General features: G+C 44.8%; 1 protein-coding gene and 1 long non-coding RNA gene across 3 annotated transcripts in view; one reads left to right on the forward strand and one right to left on the reverse strand.

The window, feature by feature from the left end:
* Positions 1-5386: 5386 nt before the first annotated feature.
* LOC135875162 (uncharacterized) lies at positions 5387-8436 on the reverse strand. Its single transcript, XR_010561164.1, has 3 exons — positions 8314-8436; positions 6507-6649; positions 5387-5483 (listed from the first exon to the last, which is right to left on the reverse strand). It is a non-coding gene; the product is annotated as an uncharacterized LOC135875162 (long non-coding RNA).
* Positions 8437-9289: 853 nt separating this feature from the next.
* The window catches only part of GMPR (guanosine monophosphate reductase), a 59889-nt gene continuing 49566 nt past the window's right edge, over positions 9290-19612 (forward strand). The window contains exons 1-4 of one of the 2 annotated variants that reach the window (XM_065398822.1): positions 9290-9758; positions 15207-15326; positions 16130-16213; positions 17092-17265. In XM_065398822.1, the coding sequence (XP_065254894.1) occupies positions 9672-9758; positions 15207-15326; positions 16130-16213; positions 17092-17265 (465 nt within the window). In that variant the 5' untranslated portion in view covers positions 9290-9671. Of the gene's footprint in view, positions 9759-14025; positions 14067-15206; positions 15327-16129; positions 16214-17091; positions 17266-19612 lie in introns of those variants that run through there. The other variant, XM_065398823.1, reaches the window with a different exon arrangement.

Below are 19612 nucleotides of genomic sequence, written 5' to 3' on the forward strand. Positions count from 1 at the left end.
GGATGGATGCCAGCAGTGGCACTTGACATTCCCTTGTAAAAGACCAGGAGGCAGCTCTCGGGATGTGGTTTGGAACAGATCCCCTTTTCAGTTGTGTTTACTACAGTAGTGGCTGCAGCTATAATAAAGTGGGGTCAAGGGAGGGGATTTGGAGGGAAGAAAAAGAGGTGTTGGCTTGGCAGCTAACTGGAGCTAATTATTCTGTTTCCCACAGGGCTGTGCAGAACAGCTCAGGGAAGTGATTTTATGTGGCCCCTTTCTGTTTGTGAAGAGAACGAGACGCTTCTTGGGTAGCCGAAGGAGCTGATTATTTGGTTTCTCACAGTGCTTTGCCTACACAGGACAAGCCTTTCCTCTTCTAAATCAGCAGATGGAAGAAAAGGAGATAAAGGACTCAGAAGCCTGATGAAGCATCCTCACTCTGGTCCTTGTTATTTCAGGACCAACTCAGGCTTTATGTTGAGCTGAAGGAGAGCTGACATGGCAAGGGGGAAATGGAAGTTGAGCTACATCCAAGGGCTAAGGCTGCACACAGGAAATACAAGGGATGTGGATGAGAAAGACAGTAGGCGAATCAATTGTGCATCTTGAGAATAGCCATTTCTTTATAAGGATTGAGCTAACAGAACTGTGATTATTAGTCTGCTTGGAGCAAAAGTTCAGGCTATTACTGAGACTCTTGACAATTTAATCTGGGGAACTCGAGAAGAAAGCAAAAGATATTAGCACCGTGTGTACTGGAAAAAGCAGATGAATAATATCTTACATTTATATCACGCCTTTCATCCCAAAAGACCCCAGTGCACTTCACAAACCATACACCGAAATTACTTCAGCCTTCACTGAAATACAGCCACCTGTGGGGTGAAACGTGGGAACTGTTTAACATCAGAGAGCAACACTATTATGTAGCAACTGAGGCCAGGAGAGAGATAGATGAGAAGCAATCAATACATAAAATAACAGACACCTTGCCGGGAAACAGAGGGAAAAAAGCACTACAATAAGTTGTGTTTTCTATTGTCCATTACCACCTACTGATAAGATTTGATGAAGCAAATCATTAACAACATATAGCCCAGTGTTTCCACCCAGCAATTTCAATTCGTTTAACTTATTTTTATTGGGATGCATTTATCCATCTACTATTTACATGTATTTAATTTTGTTTAATATTATCCAATTATGACATTTTTGTAAGTGTGAAGTTGAGGGAGAGAACAGCTAAAGAGGATTTCTTTCACTGGGAAAAGGTGGAGAGCAACACCATGGGTCCGAGCCACCAGAAATGCACTTGACCTTCTAAGGCCAGGTCTACACTACCGCGGTAGTTCGACGGCTGGCAATCGAAGTTCCGGGTTCGATTTATCGCGTCTGGTCTGGACGCGATAAATCGATCCCGGAAGCGCTCGCCGTCGACTGCGGTACTCCAGCTCGGCGAGAGGAGTACCGCGGAGTCGACGGGGAGCCTGCCTGCCGCGTGTGGACCGCGTCTGAACCGCGGTAAGTTCGAACTAAGGTATGTCGACTTCAGCTACGTTATTCACGTAGCTGAAGTTGCGTACCTTAGTTCGAATTTGGGGGGTAGTGTAGACCAGGCCTAAGTGTCACGTGATGATCTGTAACTGTTTGATGACAGGAATGTTTAAATGGCCTGACTAGGGTGTTAGGTGTGGGCTAGTATCTATAGCTGTGCACTTGTAAAAGGCTTATGTGCTAATAAGTTTTAGTGTTAAGCAACATTGCAAAAATTGTTGTGAACATTTACAAGCCCAGGCACAAAATCTATTCTTTCCATTTTATCAGGATGAGTGAGGAAAATGAAAATAACTAATAAGATTTTACCCACTCTGGGCAGAGATGGATAGCATTTTGGTAGGTTGTTTTAAGAATAGTTTTACCTTTGCTGTTAGGGAATTATGGGTAAGGAACTAGAGAATAGTAATGGGAACTAAATTAGTGTTAATCTGGTCTACACGGGGGGGGTGTGAAATCGATCTAAGTTACGCAACTTCAGCTATGTAAATAACGTAGCTGAAGTTGACGTACTTAGATCTACTTACCGCGGTGTCTTCACTGCGGTAAGTCGAAGGCTGATGCTCCCCCGTCGACTCTGCCTGCACCTCTCACTCCGAGTTGACGGGAGAGTGTTCTGCGGTTGATTTACCACGTCTAGACTATGCAATAAATCGACAAGCCCACAGTCTGTGTGTAGACCTGGTAACAAGATAGCACGGGGTAGGCAACCTATGGCACGCGTGCCAAAGGCGGCACGCGAGCTGATTTTCAGTGGCACTCACACTGCCCGGATCCTGGCCACCAGTCCAGGGGGCTCTGCATTTTAATTTAATTTTAAATGAAGCTTTTTAAACATTTTAAAAATCTTATTTACTTTATATACAACAATAGTTTAGTTATATATTATAGACTTATAGAAAGAGCCCTTCTAAAAACGTTAAAACGTATTACTGGCACGCAAAACCTTAAATTACAGTGAATAAATGAAGACTCGGCACACCACTTCTGAAAGGTTGCTGACCCCTGAGATAGCATGTGTTGTTGTGGTATGTGTTATGTGATTATAAAATGCCATAGTTTTTATCTACACTCCCTGAAATTTTAAAATGGAACAAGGATACAAGCCAGCCTTGTTTTTGGTTTTCTCAAGACAAAATGCAACCTAGGTTCTGTAAAAGCAAAACCAAGCCTGCTTGGTCCACCACTAGTCATCCTAATACATGTCAAAAGAGGGAGGAGATTTAAAGTTTCTGTGAGAAATTTAATTATAAATTGTTTTGACTTTTGTGGGCGTGAAATCTCATACTCATCTATCGATTAATATGGGTGGTAGTGGTGGTTCTGTTTCTTAATTGTAATATTTATAAACAGGCATTTGGTACACATCTAACATTTTGTAATAATAATAATCCATTTTAAGAATGTGGTATCTGTTGTCAGTAGGTGGGGCTATTGGGCATCCAAATTAACTTCTTTTTATAATGCAGGGTAAAACTTTGATGAAAAACATTAATAGAGATTACTGCACAGACTCCTCTGATAAGATCTTCTTTTTAGTTTTAAACTTGTATTAAGATTTTCACACATAGCAAAAATATAAAGGAAAAGGCACAAGATGCAGAAAATGTGCTACTTAGTTCCAGAATGCTTTTATTATTAATGAATTACTATTAATTTATTTTGTTTCAAACAGACAGCGTAGCGTGCTCATTTTCACAGAGACTGGGCACAAACCCATAGAAAAAATAATCTGAGTTAAAAGAGTCTGTGTCCGGAGCCTTATTCATAAACAACCAAACCAAACCAAACCGGGATTTTGGATTGGATGGAAACAAGCTTTCAGTATTTTAATCTCTTTTCCCTCAGTGGATTGACCATCATGGGAGTACAGGAAAGCAGATCTCTTTCTCAATGCACCATGAAATCTTGTAACTGCCTTGCTCAGGGAAAACGAAGATTGGAGGCTGAATTTACAGCTCAGTAAAAGCCATGAAAGAAAAATAATTCCATAGGAAATGAGTTAATATAAAAGCAGACAACAATCTTGTATAAATACTATATAGTATAAAAGCAGACAGCATGTTGTTATAAATTATAAAAAATTAAAACAATATTAAGAGGCAGACAGCAACATAGCAGAAAAAGAAATTCAGACTTAAGGCTGTTATACTATCATTAATTAATTTCATATTATAGTATGTACTGCAATGGTCTCCAAACTTCTTTGTCCTTGGCCTCCCCTTACCTAGTCCGCACTCCACCTGGGAGCCACAGTTGGGATCCAGGGCCAGGGGCCAAAGTCGGGAGTGGGGCCAGCACTGCAGCTGGGAGCAGGGCCTGCGATCAGGGCCACAGTCATGGCTGGGAGCCAGGGGCCATGGCCAGGAGCTGTCGCCAGGGCTTAGGACAGGGCTGGAGTGGAGCTGGGGGCAGAGCTCCCTCCCTGCCCCCTGTTGGGGCTGGCCTGTCCCACACCATGCCCCCCTGAACATTCCTCCATGCCCCCCTAGGGGCACGCCCCACAGTTTGGGGGTCACTGATGTACTGTAAAATCACCCACAGATGCAAAATTCCCTCCAGCCTGACAGTGTACATTGACTCTAATATTATCCTGTCCCAACATGCATATCCCACTGATATAAGTTCCTAGGGGCTTTCTAGGAATGGGTTTAGGTGCAAATATACATTCAAATCTGCTGCATTGAACTCAAACGTTTCTATGTTTGATTTGGCAGATGTTTCATCTTGTGAAGTTACGATGCAGAATCACCACATCGGGATGTGTTGACACAAAGTCGTACACCTGCAGAGCAGGTGGCAGGAGGGGTTCAGGGTTGCAGAGCTCTGTGTTCAGAACCTCAGTCCAAGCCCCTCTGTCTTTAAGATCATCACTAGTTTAGCTCTGAGACTGAACATTATTCCAACAATCAATCTTTTATTTTATTCTTATTTGAGAATCCAAATTATTACTTGGTGAGAAAGATGTTACATAGATTATGCTGCAGCTCATGAAAATTAATTACTGCGTGCTCATCCCCTCAAAGAGGACTAGGAGCCAGGACTCTTGGCTGCTCGTCCCAGCTCTTCCACTGACTTGCTATGTGACCGTGGCCATGTAACTTAATTTCTCTAGGCCAAATTCCACTCTGGTTTCATGGTTACAATTCCTATTGATGTACATAGGAATCTGTTCCTGCTGTATTTGTTGTCCACAGCATGCCAACTTGGTGTAAATACCACTCATTTTGCATACCTACTGAATGCCAAATCACTGCAAATTACACTGCTTTGCCACTTGCATCTGATGAATTTACATGTTGGGGTTGCTTCTCCACCAACTGGTATAAATCAGGCATAACCCCCTGAAGTCAATAGAGTTCAACTGGTGTAAAACCACTGTGAGATCATAATCAGGATACCAATGTGTAGCGTAGACAATGATTTACTTCATCCTTGCATTTGGCCCTCTGTACCTTTCTCATCTGTAAAATGGGTATAAAGCTTCACTAGGGTGCTGTGTAGCTTAATTAATTAAAAATGTTTGTCAGGCCCTTTGAGATCCTCAGATGAAAGAAGCGATGTGTAGTAATTACAGAGTTAATAAATGAATATAATATAATTAGTATAATAAGCAAAAGGACTTACTCCTCACCATGTAGTCTTGTAAACTTGTAGGTCCAGGTCCTGGCTCTATGACCCCTTTGGACAACTTCACCAGTGCAAAGGGGTTGTAAAGCTGGCTTACCCAGCCATCTAAGGATGGGGGAATCCCCAGGTGTAACCTTTGCAATCTCCATAGCAGGGGGTTGGCCATGGAAAGAATTGGCCAGACCATTTCTTTGCTCCGGTAATGCCCCTTGGCAAAGACTTGGCTTTGGCTAGCCCCAAGACTGGATATGCATAACGGTAGTCTAAAGCCGATCATGTCCTGTGCTGAGCACAGGTCGTGACCATACATGTCAAACCTGCAAAAAAAATGCAGAAATTGGGCTTGGTTTTGGCTTAATTGACATGCAATTGCTTGTTGGCTAGTTTTTGGCTTGTAGCTTGTTGCTTTTTTTTTTTTTTTTTTTTTTGATTGGCAAGCAGGGGCAAGGGGGCGCAAGGTGGGGAAAGAGTCAGGGGTGCACAGTGGGCCCACCAAGGTCCCAGACTGCACGCCGGGGGGATCTAGTCACACAGAGTATTGGGGTTCTTAGGGATTGGCTTGTTTTGTAATGGGATTAGCTTGATTTTTGGCTTATTGTGAAAGTCGGGGTGCTTATTTACCGTGTGAAAGTGGGCAACTGTGGTCCTGACGTGAGGACCAAGTCCACAATTTTACAAATAAGTTAAGAGAAGTATCTCAATGCATCTTTTGTGACAATCAAGGCATGGTTTTCTGTTGACATTCTCATTAGTCATTCAGTGCTCAGGAGTCTCCAAAGCTCTGAAGCACTCAGACTTTGCTAGGATTGCCATCCCATGCATTTTTCAATATTTTGGAATTGCAACTGGCTGACGAAGAGGTTAATTTGCTCACTTAAAAACAACCTGAAATTGGATTCAAAGGAGTACTTTTTATGCAGTATATAATTAACTTGTGAAAATACTTGTCAACAGATTAACTGATGAAAACTGCATAAGATTAAAAAATAAACAGATATAAATGTAAGTGGCACCTCGACCAACCTCCTAGACCTACACACACCCAGTTTTAGGATAATTCAGATCAGAATGTTGCAACTGACCCTGTCTATAAAATGGGACAGATCAAAACCCCAAGCCTGCAACACCCTGAATTCTGGGAGGACTTCAGATCAGGACCTGAAATTTGTGGTTAGGCTCGTCTTTACTATGAAATAAATAAGCATGTGTAGTTACACCAACGAGGCTAAAAATCACAAGGGCCAGTACTACTCCAGCTTCAGTTAATCACCAGCTGGAGTAAGGAAGATGATTCTCTCTGAGACATAGTGTTGCACATTATTATGATGCATTTTTTTTACCTTTCTCTGAAGCATGAGGCATAGAGAAATGTCAGAAGACAGCATACTAGATGAGATTGACCATTGATCTTTTCTGATAAAGCAGTTCAGAAGTTTTCTTCCATCATGCCACTCGCAAGATAAAGGGCTAACTTGAGCCTTGGCTGTATAAACAGGGGAATATCAAGTAGGAGTAGGGAGGTGATATTATTGTTGTCAACAGCAGTGATGACCACTACTAATTGAACACTGTGTCCTGGCTGGTGTCCACACTTTAAAATTGGAGAGAGTTCACAAAAGAGCTACAAAATAATTACAGTTTTGGTAATCATGTCTTAAAGTGAGAAACTAAAGGAGCTCAATCTATTTAATTTATCAAAGAGATGACCTGTTCACAGTCTATAAGTACCTATGCAGGGTGAAAATATGTAATATTAAAGGGTTCTGTAATATAGAGAAAAAGGCATTCAAACCAGAAATAAAGGACAATTTTTTAACAGTGGCAATTAACCATTGGAACAGCAAACAAAGGGATATGTGGTCGATTCTCCATCATGTGAAGTCTTTAAATCGAGGTGAGACACCTCTCTAAAAGATATGGGTCACAGGCTATGCCTACACTGCCCCACAGTTCAGACTACAGGGGCTGTGAATAGCAGTGTGCACCAAAGTGCTGAGTTGAAATGCCTCTGTGTGGATGCTGCAGGAGCGAAATAAAAGGTTCATAGTTCACATTAATGTAATCCTGTTTGAAGAGGATTACACTAATATGAACTAGGAACCTTTAAGTTTGCGCCCGCAGCAGTGGTGCTGGAACAATTTTTACAGTGGGGGTGCTGATGGCAGAAACCATGTATTTGGGTTGTTATTACTATTTCAAGCCAATGGGTGCAGCAGCACCCCTATTTCCAGCACTTATGGCCCGCAGTGTCCACATGGCAGAGTTACAGCACAGCACTTTGGTGTGCACTGCTATTCACACCCCCTAGTCTGAATTATGGGGCAGCGTAGACAAGCCAACAGTTTCAGTGTAGCTGCACCTGTATTTCCCTCTCTCACCTTGGACACCCCAAAAATGGAGACACCCAAAATTAGTGGCTACTTTTGAAAATTTGGTCCACAGTGCTCAGCAATATTGATTTATCTGGGACACACCAGCAACCACTGCCATAAGAGCCATGCTGAGGGCAGGGGATCTGCTGGGCTGTGTGCAATTTGGAGATAAAGAAGGCAGTGTCATGTGGCTCTGCAACACATCTGCTTTTTGCTTGGAAAAAGAAGCCAGTGGTGAACAGCATGTTCCACTCTCCAGCTATGGGCAACATAAGCTTTATATTGCTCCCACCAAAGTCAGTGGCAAAACTGCCATTGATTCGAGTTTAATAGATCTTTAAATCCAGAAGGGATTGCTCCGATGAACTAGTCTAACCTCCTGTATTACATGTCATAGAATTTCAGTCAGTTAATCCTGGACGCAGCCTAACTTAATGGAAGCAGAATGGGCCCAAATTCTAATTTCTTTGCTATGGAGCTTTTTTCATTTAAACTTGTCTAACAGCTCCTAATATTTTAAATAAATAGAGAATAAATAAGCCAAGTTTCAGCCTAATTGATATTTGAGAGGGCCAAAAGTACCCTCCCTTACTTCCCCATACCCACCAAAATTGGGGTGTATGTACAAAAGAAACTCCAAATGACTGATGGCGCTACTGATATGCTGTAATTAACCAGCTGCCAGGTTTCATCTACATTTCTACTCTATAACTGCAAGGCTATAACAGAACAAACCCACATCAGTTTGTGAAACAGTTCCTAAACTTCCACTCACCATCACTTCTTGTCAGGTATGAGTTACACAACTCAGCCTAGTAAATAGACATGGGCCTGAGCTGCAAAGCTTGGGTCATCTCTGAATTTCACCACAGCTCAGGGACGGTCAGGTTTTGGTCAGCCCTTTATAAAGAGATAGGGATTAACTGCAAAGGTCAGGTCCCGATCTGAGCTTCTCAATGTTTTGTAGGGTTCCAGATTCAAGAGGATGGCTTCCGTCCAGGCCTCCACCATTACTTGGCCGAGAGCTTAATTATGCTTGTGCACCACTGGCAGGTCACTCTCCTCTCTTGGATGCATAGAGCATTGGCTTCAGCAAGCATAGCCAGCAGGGGAGGAGGAGTTTCACACCCTCACTTCTCTTAAGTGCCATACACTATACTCTCAGCGCTGCTCTCATGTGTGAAGGCTACAGCAGAGGGCACAGAATGAAAGGTCAAAGAGGGAAAAACCAGCAGTCAGAAGGAAGGACAAGAGACTAGCCAACCACTGAGGCCTAAACCTGAATGACAGTCTCAGAACAGAGGAAATTAGGTCAGGCCCTAATGCCAAGTGCTGGAGGAACTAGGGACGCAGTTTGTCTGAAATCTTAAACAAAGGAGCTGCAAAAATGTTAAAGAAACACTGAACAAGATCCACCGGATGACTGGCTCCATTGAAAACAAGCAGCACTTGTGTGGTGATACCAGAGAATGGGCACCACAGCCACCCAGTCTTCCTCTGCCAGGAATGCAGCTTCAAATAAGGGAAGGGAGTAAAGTCTGAGCCTTCAGTGACACAAGTGACGTTTCATAACGGGATCGCTGGGGGGGTGCACTACAGCACAGCTGGAGTAACACACACAACTGAGCCCCTGCTTCCCAGAGAGCAGACAGCTATATATAGCTAGAGCTTGGTCACATGTGCTGGGAGCTTCCTCCTTTCCCCTGGGTTCGCCCTTAACTGGACACGGCTCCAGCTTGCCAGTTGTCACAGGCAGTCTCCGGTGGGTGACGCCTCGCTCCTACCCACGGACCCACTCGGCTGAATCCGGAGCGCCCTGCGGCAGCGCGCTGTAGCAACACGCCCAGCCCCAACCCGCTGAGCCAGACACAGGCAGGCAGGCGAAAGGTGCAGGGGAGGACGAGGAGCAGCTGCCATTGTGCCGTGCGTGCAGCGGCGCGTGCTAAAAACAGCCCCGTGTGACTGTCCTAATAAAGCTCGGGCGCTTGAGCACCAGCTCCGGGCTCTTCGCGGCGCGCCTTCTAAAAACCTTCCTTGCAAAGGGAGCGGGCTCGGCTCGGCACCAGACGCGGACCGGCGGCAGCAAGAAAGCGCATACGCGAAGAGGGGGCGCCCCCCAACAGTCCCGGCGAGATGCCCCACGTTGAAGCGGATCTCAAACTGGACTTTCATGACGTCCTGCTCAGACCTAAGCGAAGCAGCCTCAAAAGCAGAGCCGAGGTGGGGGCATTCAAACCGAGCATGCGGGGGGGGGGCATTCTGTAGCGTTAACTTCGCAGCCGCTTTCTCGCGGTTGTTTTTATTTCCCAGGCTGCGCAGGGTTACCCGGGGAACCCTCCCCCGCACACCGTTTTAACAGACAGTCGGGGGGTGTCACTTAGCTGAAGCCACATTGCAGGCGATCTTTCTGCAGCGTGGGGGGAGCGGCCGGCCGGCCGGCCCCTGTGCAGCCCTGGTTGGAAAGGCGCCCGCTGCTCGCGGAGAGGTGCAAGGAGCGCTGCTGATCTCAGTGCTGACTTGAAAACTAAAGAGTGCTCGGACCTTAGCCTGCGCCTCGCGACAGGCGCTGCTTTCCTGGTGCATCCGCGGGTTTTTGCAGTGCCCCGGGGCGGGGGAGAGAAGGTGACCTAGAGTGTAATTCCCCTGCAGCGCGCAGGGAACGTGTGCGCTGCTAAGCCAGCAGCGGGACACTTCCCCCTCCCCGGGGGTCCAGTTACAAACCATGCGTCCCAGGGCGAACAGGCCTGCCCTTGAATCTGGCAAGTAAAACAACAGCACACCGGGGGGTGCACGTGACCATAAATACAAAATGAGCTGATGAAGAAGCCCCAGTTATTAACAGAGCAGGAGGCGAGATTTTTAATGCCGTGGTGCCATTGAATTGGCTCTGCCTGTCAGAGGGCTGGGATCCTGTTCAGCTGGCAACCTATTAACTGGCCGCGTCTTTCTCCGTTATGTAAATCCCTGCAGTCTGACCAGGTCTGGGTGTGTAACTGCATCGCCACAGCTGAGTTGGGTCTCAGTAACTGCAGCATATGCAGCTCTCAGTCATCCGACGGAGGATCATTATTAGCCAGTCAAAGCATTTCCATAACGTCTGCATGGTTCTGTCTCAGTAACCTTAACACTCATTACGGGAAACCCCACAAAACTCTGCATCGCTAGGAACTCACAACAAACATGGCCGCCTCATCTTGTGACACCATTCACCCCAGATGTTAAATACCATGTGATTAATACAGGTATTGCATTGGGTTTGGGAAGGGAGGGAGGATTTAGCCTTCAACAAGGGGCAAAGGAGATAGTGAGAAGAAGAGGATCAGGAGGGAAAGGAGTCAAAAGTAGAGGTGGCTGGATTTGTTATGGGCAGGCATTCTGAGAGCTAATCCAAGCAGAAGCATTTCACCAAGAAGAATACAGGAATAAGGCTAAAGAGTCCCTGTCAGTATGATAATAACTTGAGCAGTGCTCCCTTTCAACTCAGTAATAATGGTATCCTGGGCTAATTTACTCATTGCCCTTATTAGTTCTTCCCTCATAAGCAAGGACCACCTTTGATCATTTTCAGTAGTTCACTTAAGCAGCGTGGAGATTCCTCTTTAAAATTAAATGCAGTGGCCTGGCAAACAGGTGGAGCTGTGGGCTGTGAGGTCGAGGGCCTCTTTTATTTATTTTAATGCAGGGTTTTGTATATTAGCTGTCTATGCATGGGGGAAGGAGGGGTTGATGTGAAGGGGAAATGCTAGAAGAACCAGGGCTGGTAAGCGAGGGTTACCTCGGGAGAGCATGGTGAGCAGTGAAAAGCATTTCATGTGAAAAAAGCGCATGTCATGAGGGCTTAATGAAAGCTGATGAAGGTTAAGAAATTGGACACCATCACTGAGGCTGTAGCAACAGAAACTGACAGTACCTGTGAGAGCCAAATCTGAAACAGCCCCAGTCCTGCTTCAAAACAAGAGTATAAATAAATAGCGCTGGCCAGGGAACAGAGGCTGCTTACTACAGTGCCTGATACCCAACAAGCTGATGCTTTGAAGTTTAAATTAACAGTACCTGGCTATGCAGTTCGAATGTCCTATTCTACACAGACAGCACTTTACCTAATAGCTGAGAGTAAGTCACCTTCACAGAGGGACAGTGTAGTGCAGTACAGCATGGCAAATTGGGCGGTGTACATAGATTCCTTTCCCTGGCTGGTCTGCAGTGTCATCTTTTATTCTTGTTACTTTGCCTTGTCTTTGCTTCCTGGAGTTACTCCCTCCTTTTAGAGAGAGGGAATCAAAATTCAGAAGCTTGAATTCAGATTTTGAAAAAAAAGGTGCAGGTAGGGAGGGGGAGTTGCATGGGCCAGGGGCTTCCTAGGGTATAGAATCATTCACCCATAGGGCATGGATTTGAAATCAAACTTGGGTTGGGAGTAACTGGAAGTTGTTAGCATCAGATGGTTGTGGGTGTCCTCGTTGAAGTGAATCCGTGGTGAATTGAAGTGAATTCAATCGTCGTTGAAGTGAATCCAGTTATTTGGGGGAAGCAGAGATGTGCATGGGTCCCAACATTTGCATTTGGGCACACCTGAGGGGTATTCAGGTTTGGCAGTCGGCAGGCCCAACTGTGCTGCTGGATTTGGCCACTGTCTGATATCTCTTCTTCTCTCTCCTCCCTGCACAGACAACATAGTTGAGGGAAATGGGTCCTTCTTTCACCTTGACCACTAGAGCGCGGGGGGTGGGAGCTGAGCCAATGGTGCATTCCTCTTAGCCATCCCCAGGGAGGAGACAATGCATTTTCTCCCTTTTCCTCCTTTCACCCCACACTGTGATCAGGAGGGGGGAGAGAGCCCAATATCTGCTGGGTCTTTAAGAACAAGGTACACATTGATCAGTGCTCCCTTCTGCCTGCACTACAATTTAGGATCAGGCAGAGCTAATGGAGCATTGATCTGTGTACCATATGACTACTTTTTCTGAGTACCTTGAACATCAATAACGCAGGGTATGATGGATATTTGTCCAAACTCAAATATCGCTAATATTACAGATATGACCAATATTAATTTCAGCTCCCATCTCTGATGGGTGGGTGGCACATGACAAAACCACAGTTGGCACTAAGCCCCATGTTGGGACTCTTAGGAGAGGGGCCAGGGACAGCATAGTATGGAGGCTGCACCACTCTTGCACTCTTACAGGTCACTCCAGTTTCAGGCTGAGATATGCTTATTGGACAATGCTTGGGAAGCTTACACTGCTGCTGCCTGTGCTGGATTTTATTTTCGGGTCCTTCCATTTTGATCGTTGCCAATCCAGTATCTTTCAGGAAGACTAGCCATTAGTTTAAAATTGTAAACTGAAAGAAGGCTGGAGAGCTGCATGAAACTGAGGGAGTTGTTCCTCCACTTACCTTAATGCCAAAACTCATTTCCTGTAAGGTATGGTAATCTGCACGATGCAGTGTGGCTGCTACTGGTGCCCTCATTCCTGGAAAAATGGGGCAGCCTGTTCACAGTAGATAATTTGTGTGTGTGTGTTGGTTTTACATTTTTTTCTAAGTGTACTTTCCCATTGGTGAAAAGTTGCTGGATTAACAACCCTGGAGACTGAAGTCTTCTCTCTAGATACACAGAAAAAGAACCTCATTGGTGGAGGGATTGCAAGCTTCCTCCACAACACCCCTGTCAATACAGCGTTATCCCTGGAAATGTCATTGTACATCTAGAGTAATGTGAGAAAGACACGCAGCACCTACCTGGGTCGTTTCAGAGCTGGAATAAGAAGTGGAAGTGAGGCTCCCTGGAAGAAGAAAGGTCTTGTGGTTCAGGCACTGGTTCACATCTTGCCCTATGTCTTGGTGCTCTCCATATGAGCATTTCCTTTCCTCCTCTTTTCATGTTCGTTTGAATGGGCGTTTGGATTGTATATTAGTTTAGAGCAGTGGTTCTCAAACTGTGCTCTATCTCTTCCTGTCCCCAGCTTCTAAATTGCATTAAAAGAAGTACAAATACATTAAATGCTTTGCTAATATTAGCTTTTCCATGTGGGATGTGGCAGAAATTGCTATATGAATATTATGTGATTGAAAATGGGAGGCTGGGTGGGTCTACATGATGGAATTGGGAGTCAATGGAATGGGAATTGATCCACAAGGCAATCTCTCTATTAAGATGTAAGCTCCTATTTGGATTGTAAACTCTTCGGGGAAGGACCTTTCTTTTCCTTATTACATGTTTGGAGAGCCTAACACAAAAGGTACTGCGCTGTGACTGGGGCCCCTAGGTGCTACTGAAATAATAATGTGGTTTGCATTGTGAAAAAGTTTGATGACTCCTGACTTAGAGCGCCAAAGAGCCTGTAAGCAAACTGTCAAAATCAGGTGTTCTTATGGTATCTGGTGGTGGGCATTTTACCTCCTTTCAGCTCTTTGAAGCATCTCTCTGGTGAAGGCTGAAGAATGGAAAATGTAGAGACCAGTGAAGGAGTCTCAGCAGTATGTGGGGAGATACTTCACAGATTAACCCAATGTCTTAATATTGTGCGTTTGTGTTAACATTTTCTATTGGGGAATGCTAAATAAGGGAGATGCTCTTTATACAGTAACTCCTCACTTATCATTGTAGTTATGTTCCTGAAAAATGCAACTTTAAGTGAAAGGATGTTAAACAAATCCGATTTTCCCATAAGATCTAATGTAAATGTGGGGGGGCTAGGTTCCAAGGAAATTTTGTTTTGGGCAGACAAAAGGCATTATATACTGTACTGTGGTTGGGAAGTGCCCCTGGCTTACCGCACCCAGGCCCAGCCTGCTGCAGGCAAGGATGCTAGGAAGCACCTTCGCAGCAGCAGCGGCAGCTTCCCTGGAGAAGAACAGGCGCTGACTTTGCTGGGGGATGCTCCAGGCCCGCCTCTTCCCATCCCTGTTCCACTCCAGGCCTGCCTCTTCCCACCCCCACTCCACTTCCTCTCCGGAGCACACCACATCCCCGCTCCTTTCCCCCCCACCCAGAAAGTCCTAAGTGCTGCCAAACAGCTGTTTGGCGGTGGAGGAATCGCCGGGAGGAAGAGGGAGGAGGCAGAGAAGAGGAACTTGTGCAATGCTCCCTTGTAAAGTCGCTGCTCTTCTACAGAATCTTACAAGCAGTGGACAGAGCAGGCAGCCAAACAACATTATAAGGGAGCATTGCACAACTTTATGGTATTGCCACCCTTACTTCTGTTCTGCTGGTAGCAGGGCACTGCCTTCAGAGCTGTGAAATCTGTATAGTATAGGGTAAAAATACACATGACCAGATTTCATGGTCCGTGACATGTTTTTCATGGCCATGAATTTGGTAAGGCCCTATTTATAAAATAATTCAAAATCATCTTGACCCTTCCCTATTCCCATCAGCTCCTATCACTTCTCATTTTAATTTCTTCCCTACCTCCTTTCCCCCTCCCATTTTCATTCTCAGCTGGGAGGCAGAGGTGGGAATGCTTCCAATGGAAGAAAACAATGGCACATGTAAGAGCAAGAGTACTGCGGGGATGAGTGAGAGGCTGGGCTCAATTCTGCTCCCACTGAAATCAGTGGCAAAACTCCTGTTGTCTCTGTGCTGTATATAATTGTGACAGCTTGGGGGTAATCTCTGTTGGTATAAAGGTACTTACCAGAATTTGCATTCATTCCTCACAGGTAGATCTCATTCGAACCTTCACATTCCGCAACTCCAAACAAACATACACAGGGATCCCCATTATGGTGGCAAATATGGACACCGTGGGCACGTTTGAAATGGCAAAGGTGATGACTAAAGTAAGTGCTGACTTTCATCTTTCTCTGCAAAAGCTGGGAAACCATTTGTTTGGTGACAGAATGTCCTGTAATAAGGCAATTACATACTTTAGATATGTGCATTGGGAGTTAGGATGCAAAGGGAACCGCTGTGATAAAATCAAGAACAGGATGGTAAAAACTTAAGACAGTGTCTTCACTGCAGAAAGAGGGGTTTTTTCACATCAAGATACCTAACCCAAGATAGCACTCTGCATGTAAAATCCTAGTGGGCACAAGGCACAGGTAATTTTTACCTGGCTGTAGCTAGTTGAGGTCAGCCCCCAGTGGGGGAGATGATAGAATTGATATTATCAGAACCCTTTAGTGACATTACAACCTTGTAATTGCTTCTCTGTTGTTTCTATTTATAAATAGTGCATTATGTAAGAGAAATCTGATTAGCTGCAAAGATTTTGATCATGCAGGTTATCTAGTAGTACAGCTACTGCAATCAGAACTCATTAGTTAATTGGCCTCTAGCCTCATGACTCACAACACATCCATAGTGAGCAAGAAACTGAGAATACACTGAACAACTGCATACTTAATGGTGGATTCTTGCTTATTTAGACACCGATCCTGCAAGGTGCTAAGCACTGTGAACTCTCACTGAAGAGGAATCAGGATCAAGCCCTAATTCATTATTATTTCAAGCAAGATTAATATAAAAGTAAGACACAGTGACATGTCAGAGTGCTAAGTTTGCAGCTGCAGAATGGGAGAAGGAGAGATGACTAACTTGGACGTTACTATCAGTTTGCTTGTTTCTTTTCTTTTTCTAGCATGCAATGTTCACTGCTATTCAGAAGCATTATTCTCTGGAAGAATGGAAACTGTTTGCAGTCAATCACCCAGAATGCCTTGAGGTATATTCCCATATTATAAACTCATTCTGCCCTGCCTTAAAGCAGCCCACGCACGGTTATGAAAGTTATTCCTTTATGGAAAATAATACCCATGGCATTGTTCTCTTGACATTGCACAACGTGTTTCATTACCTGTGGCTCATTTTTAAATGATATTTTCATTATGAGGGGCTTGTCTGAAGGCCAACCTATCACTTAGGTTCAACAGCTTTTTTCATATATAGTACTAGAGTAGAGGTAGGCCCAAACGAATATACTCTGTCTGAACACTTTGGCACTTAAGTTACGTATCTTATAGATAGCTTGAAAGCACATTTTTGTGTTGCATAGTGATTGCAGTAGTGTCGTCTCTGTAGCCTTGGATCTCTGCAGGAGGTTCTGTGAGCCAGCAGCTGTGGAAGTTATTTTTTCTATGAGGACATAGTGAGGAGGTAGATTAAGGGAGGATTGAGTGAATTGACAGGTCCGAGCCCTATTCTCTAAGGGATCCCCAAAGTTTGCAACTCTGCCTTTCAGTATACAAACTGGTTAAGGTTCTGTGTTTTTGTTGATCTGGGCAACTCAGATGATAATGGTTGCCCATGAAAGAGTCCACTTATACATTTCACATTATTTTGTAGATAGTTTAAATATAAATAGGGCTTATAATATGCCACTATTGCTGTATTGAAGAAGAGCCTCAAAACAAAGTGTAGGTAACTGATTGATTGATTTGTCCAGCTATGGTATTTATTTCTGTATGGTTTTATATAGCAGAGCACTGGATAGTTTCTATGGAAGCTTTCCCAGGGTGGGTGGAAACAGATGCAAGAACTGTGCACTTGTCTGATCTCTAAGAGCTGCTGATCATTTCTCTCTCTCTCTCTCTGTCTCTCCAGCATGTAGCAGTGAGCTCAGGCAGTGGGAAGGCTGATTTGGACAAGCTGACAAGTATCCTGGAGGCCATTCCCCTTATCAAGTACATTTGCCTGGATGTGGCCAATGGATATTCAGAGCACTTTGTGGAAGTTGTGAAAACTGTCCATGCCAAGTTTCCAAATCACACCATCATGGTAGGTGGGTAGAAGAGGGGTATTGGGGTTATCGTCCTAAGCAGGGCTCAAATTTTCCTGATACTGGGTAGTTATGCCACACTAGCACTTCTGGTGCAGCCCCATCTATTTCTGCAGGATCTAAGTCCTCATTAACAAAATAGAGGGGCCTGAAGTTCTGCTGATTTACCTCTGCTGAAAGTCTCACCCTAAGTTCCTGTCTTTGTGGTTGCAAAGATAAACTTCCCCACATGAACAAATACAGTGCTCTTTTCCTGAGCCCAAGGACACAGGAAGTAGCTTGTGATGGTTTGATCAGCCTCCATTCATCTCAGAAGGGTGTTGACTGGGAAGCCAAATGATGGCAGTTTAATAAAATGTCAGTGTTGTCACTTTTTCACTACTAATCAGGGTAGTAGAAATGTTCAACGTTTACTCTGAGATTGTGGTTAGAGTTCAGGATTGTGGACAGAGTTCGGATTAAGTTTTTGTCCAACCTCCACCCACCTCCCACACTGACTCTGACCTTTACTCATAAATTTTGTAGTTTCGCCTTCCATGTCAGTGATTCCAAGCTGAGTTCCACAGAGCACTTGCTGGTAGTGTGTGCAGAGCTGGCTGGTCACATGGTGCTGACTCCTCCTTGTTTCCAGCTACTAAATTACATCAAAGGCATCTAAACATAGATTAAATACTTTCCTAATTTTGCTGGATTGGGTCAACAGTTGCTGTAGTTGCCAGAGGACTGTTAGGCACTCATGAATCGGAAGGGGAGGTGTCAGTCCAGTGACTGGAGTAGCCACTGAGGGGACTTCACCATGGCATGCCTACCCCTTTTCAGTACACCTATGCTGTATCCCTCCTGTCCCATAAGTGCTAATGAGTAGGGAGCTTGTGTAGAACAGGGCACCATGCGGAGAGTGTATGTACACTCTTGATAGCATTATGCCTGCAGCAGAACCACACCAATTCTGCTGCTAGTGGTCCTCATTGGCCAAGGGGCAGGGAGCTGAATTTGTTCCTTAGAGAGCAGCAAAGGCTCTGGTATTAGAATGATTAGCTGTCTCTTAAAGCTATTGGCCTTTCTTCAAACCAACACAAAAGAAACCACTTGCATGGGCAAGACATTGCCATTCTTTCATGCCAGGCACAAAACTCCTCCACCACACCCTTAAAATAGCTGGAAAAAAACAGGTTATAACCAGCTGATCCTGCTTGAAGCAGACAATGGAGCTGCATGTTCATGCAACTTAGGGGAGCCCATGTTCTTCCGGCCCACATGGGATGAAGCCGCAGTGGAAAATGGGACAGGGAGGAGGGGGAAGAACGTGAAAGAAAAAGTGACTCTGCGTTCTTGCCTGCTGAGTTCTGGCTTGTTGTAAATGGGAAGATTGTGCTGGAGCGCCCATGTGGACCTGGGTAACCATCACCTAACAAATAGGCCCACTGCCAAAGTGACCAGATAAGATGCATGTGTGTGGCCCAATTCTGCCTTCTTTGCACACACACATAGGGTGGATTTGATTTAAATCAAATTGATTTAAATAATGATTTAAATCACTAGTCAGAAAGACTTGTGTCAAGGCTGCTTCCCCACTTTGAACTTTAGGGTACAAATGTGGGGGCCTGCATGAAAACTTTTAAGCTTAACTACCAGCTTAGATCTGGTCCGCTGCCACCATCCCAAAGCAATTTCCCTTCCCTGGGTAGCCTTGAGAGACCTTCACCAATTCCCTGGTGAATACAGATCCAACCCCCTTGGATCTTTAAAACAAGGAAAAATCAATCAGGTTCTAAAAAAGAAGGCTTTTAATTAAAGAAAAGGTAAAAATCATCTCTGTAAAATCAGGATGGAAAATAACTTTACAGGGTAATCAAACTTAAAGAGCTCAGAGGACCCCCCTCTAGCCTCAGGTTCAAAGTACAGCAAACAGAGATAAACACTCTAGTAAAAGGTACATTTACAAGTTGAGAAAACACAGTAAAAGTAACACGCCTTGCCTGGCTGTTTACTTACAAGTTTGAAATATGAGAGACTTGTTTAGAAAGATGTGGAGAACCTGGATTGATGTCTGGTCCCTCTCAGTCCCAAGAGCGAACAACCCCCCAAAACAAAGAGCACAAACAAAAGCCTTCCCCTCCCCCCACCCCCCCAAGATTTGAAAGTATCTTGTCCCCTTATTGGTCCTTTGGGTCAGGTGTCAGCCAGGTTACCCGAGCTTCTTAACCCTTTACAGGTAAAAGGATTTTGGAGTCTCTGGCCAGGAGGGATTTTATAGTACTGTACACAGGAGAGCTGTTACCCTTCCCCTTTATAGTTATGACACGCCCCCCAAATCACAGATAGTGTTGGACAGCCGGTTCCACA

The sequence above is a fragment of the Emys orbicularis genome, chromosome 2 (genome assembly GCF_028017835.1).
Source record: "Emys orbicularis isolate rEmyOrb1 chromosome 2, rEmyOrb1.hap1, whole genome shotgun sequence".
Taxonomy (NCBI): Eukaryota; Metazoa; Chordata; order Testudines; family Emydidae; genus Emys; species Emys orbicularis.